The following is a 4,707-nucleotide window of genomic DNA, read 5'->3' as shown; positions in this document are numbered from 1 at the left end:
TATCCTAGATCTGACTGCTGAACCCCAGGGCATACACATTTTTAGAGATTTGATGATATATTGATGAACTTCCACCCAGAAATGTGGCCCTTTCACCTAAGCCCTTTGCTGACATGCGAGTGGCCAGCGCCCTGGTCACACCCGGCGTGTGAGTGGGAAGGGTTTCAGGCAGAGCTGTGGGAGCTTGTGCAGGCGACACGGTGAAGAGGACACGCTGGCCAAGCTGCTCACACACGAGACAGCTCCGCATGGTGGTTGGGACACTCACACTTGTGACAAGGGTGGAGGCTGGACCATGCACCTGACTATTGTTCTGATCGAATAGACCCGCGGCTAAAGGAACACTGACAGACATTATTTAGAAGCCCACATGGCTGTCACTTCTCAAACGAGGTTAAGTAAGAGAGGCTGCATGGGTTAATTAAAAGGTAGCAGCGTGCGGTTGGACACAGCGCCTGGGTAATTGTTCCTGCCACGGTGACAAGTGTGCAGTGCATATTGCAAAGGTCGGAACAAACAAAACTTGTTTGACAAAGATGAGACATTTTGTCTAAAGCTCACGTGTGTTCTTGAATCCCCATATTGGGTGTTTTTAAGTCTGAACGCATAATGGAACATTTGAAATTATCTACAAGCTCTGAATGGCTCTCCTGATCAGTAGGCCTAGGTAGGTTGTTTGTAATTGTATTTAAAATGACGTTAAAACCTCCACATCGTTATTTGGCAAGTTTCAAGTACAGTGGGGCTTTGACTTACAAGTTTAATTTGTTCTGAGACCGAGCTCGTTAAGGAGCTCGTTAACTCAAATTACTCTATCAACTCAATGCAAAAAATCGGCCGAGAGACAGCTGGTATCTCAAAAAACTAGTTGGTCGGGACACTCGTAAGTCAAGGCCCCACTGTATACACAAAAGCAGAGCAAGCAGTACAATGAGCGCCAGCCTTCCCGTAAGCAAATCTTTGGCATTGTATCCTTTTGCTCATGGACTTTTTAGCATATGGAAGTGATTTTGAGTGATTGGTCCTAATCAATTTCATTTTCAGATTCAGCATTATTGGAATATCTTTGTAAAATATTGATTAATTGTACAAACTCAGCAAAATTATTTGACCTCTTTGAGCTTCGGTTTCCTGTTCTGTAAAAGGTTAATAATAGGTAGTAGACACTGCAGTGGATTGTGAGGATTCAAGGTAGCAGCATGGAAGTGAAGAAAATGTTAGCTCACCATCATTGCCGTTACCACCACTGGAATTCAGGTCTTATGGCCAATGACATGTGGGAGCTTTGGAGAGTTGAAGATAATGTGCAGGGGTTGAGAGGCTGCTGGGAAGGAAGATGGAAAATGTGGCAGGTGTGTCAGAAAAAGATGAGTGACGCAGAAGATTCATGAAGAAGGAACGCTAGCGGAAACGCCAGCAGGGGGCTGAGGGAGAGGGAGGGCCGGGGGTTGGGAAGGTGGTGGCCTCGAGTTAGTGCTCCATTTCTCCGCGACAGGATCAGAACCTGGAGAAGTGGAACATCAGTGGAGATGGAACCAGCAACCCAGGTACATGCCCTTGACTGGGAATCAAACCTGAGACCCTTGGGTCCCAGGGCCAATGCTCTAACCACCGAGCACACTGTCCAGGACTAGAAGCAATTTTAAGCCTTGCCTGATGGGTTCCTAATTGCCAGAAATGATCAATAGAGCAAATCTATGTGATCAATGCGTGTAAATCATTCCTTGAAATGTAATTTTTGGGAACTTGATTGGGTCTCTAGCTGTGTTCATTTTTAAAAAATTAATCTTTATTGTTGAGATTATTACAGATGTCCTTCGTTTTTCTCCCCATAGCTCCCCTCCACCTGGTTCTCACCCCAACCCAGGCCCTCGCCACCCTATTGTCTGCGTCCATAAGTAATGCATACATGCATATAAGCTCTTTGTCTAATCTCTTCCCACATCTCCCACACCTCCTTCCCTCTGAGAATCTTCAGTCTGTTCCATTTCCATGCCCCTGATTCTATTCCATTCACCAGTTTATTCTGTTCATCAGATTTTTTATTCATTTGATTTTTAGATTCACTTGTTGATAGATATGTATTTGTTGTCACTTTGTTGTTCATATATGTTTTTTATCTTTACCTTTTTCTTCTTCTTCCTCTTCTTAAAGAATACCCTTCAGCATTTCATGTAATACTGGTTTGGTGGTGATGAACTCCTTTAGCTTTTTCTTATCTGTGAAGCTCTTTATCTGACCTTCAATTCTAAATGATAGCTTTAGGCTGGGTAGAGTAATCTTGGTTGTAGGTTCTTGCTATTCATCACTTTGACTATTTCTTGCCATTCCCTCTGGCCTGCATAGTTTCTGTGGAGAAATCAGCTGACAGTCGTATGGTCACTCCCTTGTAGGTAACTAACTTTTTCTCTTGCTGCTTTTAAGATTCTCTCTTTCAAAGAGCCCATGCATCTGCCTTCAGTGCTTTTCAGGCTTGAAAATGTCTGACTCCCAGGTCTGGCTTCTTTCGGTCTAATCACATTCTTAGATTTAATCTTCTCCACCCAGTTGCTGAGCTAATCCCATCTTTCCCAGTGGAGAACCACCCTTTCCTCCTGGGAGGGACAGAGGATGAAATCTCTCCCTTTGCCCTCTAGGATGGCACTGTCTCCCCTCCAGCTTGTTTCATTTTAAATCTTAAATTAACCCAGAGAAGAGTCTTTCCGTCTCTCTTCTTTCCAAGAAAAAAACACCCATGGTTTACGTGGCCATGGGTCATTCACAGGGTTCCCTTAGGAGGGCCCACCCCGCCCTGCCCAGCCCTGACCCTGCTTCTCATGGTGATTCTTACCTGAGGTTCCTCAGAGAAGCCTTGGGGTCTACAGGGCCACTCACATGCTCATTTTCCCACCCCTTGATCCCTGTGGAGCTCATGATCTGCTATGTCAACTGACATAAAACCTCACTTGAAGCATGGACACATTTCAATGATTTTCTTTGTTGATGACACCAAATGGTGTCAGCTGTGGGCCTTGGCTGTTTTAACTGTGGATACATTTGGATTAGTCTAATGTGGCCAAAGACCCCCAGCCACCATGCTCTCAGGTTTTGTTTTTTCCTATTTAACAACAGGAAACCATTACACCTTCACTGTCTCAAACTGAGGATGACAGCTGGGGGCCATCAGTCAACCTCAGTCAGGATCTGTGGAAGGAATCCATGAGCCAGGCCTCAACCTTGCCCCTCCCTAACTTTCTCTCAATCCATTAATCTGGAGAGAGGAAATAATCCCAATAAGATTAAGGGATGGAGACTGTGGTTTCTGATTGGATGTTAGCATTTGAGAAGGTGTATAAAAATCTCAGGCACCAGAGGAGAGATTCAGAGTCCTCAGGCTCTGCAGTCAGTGTGGTGGTTCTCCACCAGCTCTGAGATCTGAGCCCTAGCCAACCGGGTCACAGAAGACGTTTCTGAAGGATTCCTTTCTGAGCACCTTGAAGATGAGTATCCGGACTCCACCCACACTCCTGCGGCTGGCAGGAGAGCGCCTGCTGAGGGACCAGGCCTCAGTCATCACAGCTCTGGAGTACCTGCCCGCAGAGCTCTTCCCGCAGTTCTTCATTCAGGCCTACCGTAGGAGAATTCGGGAGCCCCTGCAGGCGATGGTGCATGCCTGGCCCTTCACTGTCCTCCCTCTGGGCTGCCTATCACAGCTGTCACTGGACCAGGTCTTAAAAGCTGTGTTGGATGGGCTGGATGTTCTGCTTGCCCAGGAGGTTCGCCCCAGGAGCTGGAAACTGCGGGTGCTGGATTTAAGGAACACGTGTGCTGACTTCTGGAGAATGTGGTGTGGAGACAGCACCCGGAATTGCTCACCTGCGGGACCAGTGGCTGTGCACAGCTCCAGCCCCAACACTGAGCACCCCTTGGAGGTGTTCCTAGACCTTAACTTCAATGAAAGGGATGGGGATGAGTTTCTCAAGTTCATCATCCAATGGGCCCAGCAGAGGGAAGGGTTGGTACACCTGTGCTGCAAGACGCTGAGGATTTCTGAGGTGCCCTTCCAGAGGGTCGGGAAGGTCCTGGATGGGGTGCAGCTGGACTGCATCCAGGAGGTGGAAGTGAACTACACGTGGGACCTGCCCACCCTGGGGACGTTTGCTCTTTACCTGGGTCAGATGTGTAACCTGCAGAGACTCTCTCTCTCCCACATCCACGTGTTGACAGAGGAGGAGGATGTGGAAGAGGAGGAGGAGGAGGAAGAGCAGGAGATGGAGGAGGAGGATGTGGAAGAGGAGGAGGAGGAGGAAGAGCAGGAGATGGAGGAGGAGGACAGGGAGAAGGAGGATGTGGAAGAGGAGGAGGTGGAGGAGGAGGAGGGGGAGATGGAGCAGGAGGTGGAGGAGGAGGTGGAAGAGCAGGAGATGGAGGAGGAGGACCGGGAGGAGGAGGAGGAGGTGGGAGAGGAGGGAGGAAGAAGAGGAGAAGGTGGAGGAGGAGGAGGTGGAGGAGGAGGAGGAAGAGGAGCAGGAGTGGGAGGAGGAAGAGGATTGGGACAGAAAGCAGGAGGAGCAGCGATTCTTTTCCCAATTCCTCTCTCAGATGCTCAGGCTGCAGCACCTCCGGGACCTCAACATGGATTCTCCTTTCCTTCCTCCGAGGCGTCTGGACCAGATGCTCAGGTGCCTGCAGACCCCCCTGACAAACTCTCCATAACAAATTGCCAGC

At 48.5% G+C, this 4,707-nt stretch overlaps 1 protein-coding gene across 1 annotated transcript in view; it reads left to right on the top strand.

Annotated features, from left to right (window-relative positions):
- Positions 1–3,479: 3,479 nt before the first annotated feature.
- Positions 3,480–4,707, top strand: part of LOC102434829 (PRAME family member 14-like) — a 2,173-nt gene continuing 945 nt past the window's right edge. Inside the window, exon 1 of the mRNA XM_023758116.1 lies at positions 3,480–4,152. Within this exon, the coding sequence (XP_023613884.1) occupies positions 3,480–4,152 (673 nt within the window). The remainder of the gene's footprint in view (positions 4,153–4,707) is intronic.

Source organism: Myotis lucifugus, unplaced genomic scaffold (assembly GCF_000147115.1).
Source record: "Myotis lucifugus unplaced genomic scaffold, Myoluc2.0 scaffold_123, whole genome shotgun sequence".
NCBI classification, from domain to species: Eukaryota; Metazoa; Chordata; class Mammalia; order Chiroptera; family Vespertilionidae; genus Myotis; species Myotis lucifugus.
The sequence above is the reverse complement of the archived record's forward strand: the minus strand, read 5'-3'. Positions and strand labels throughout refer to the sequence as shown.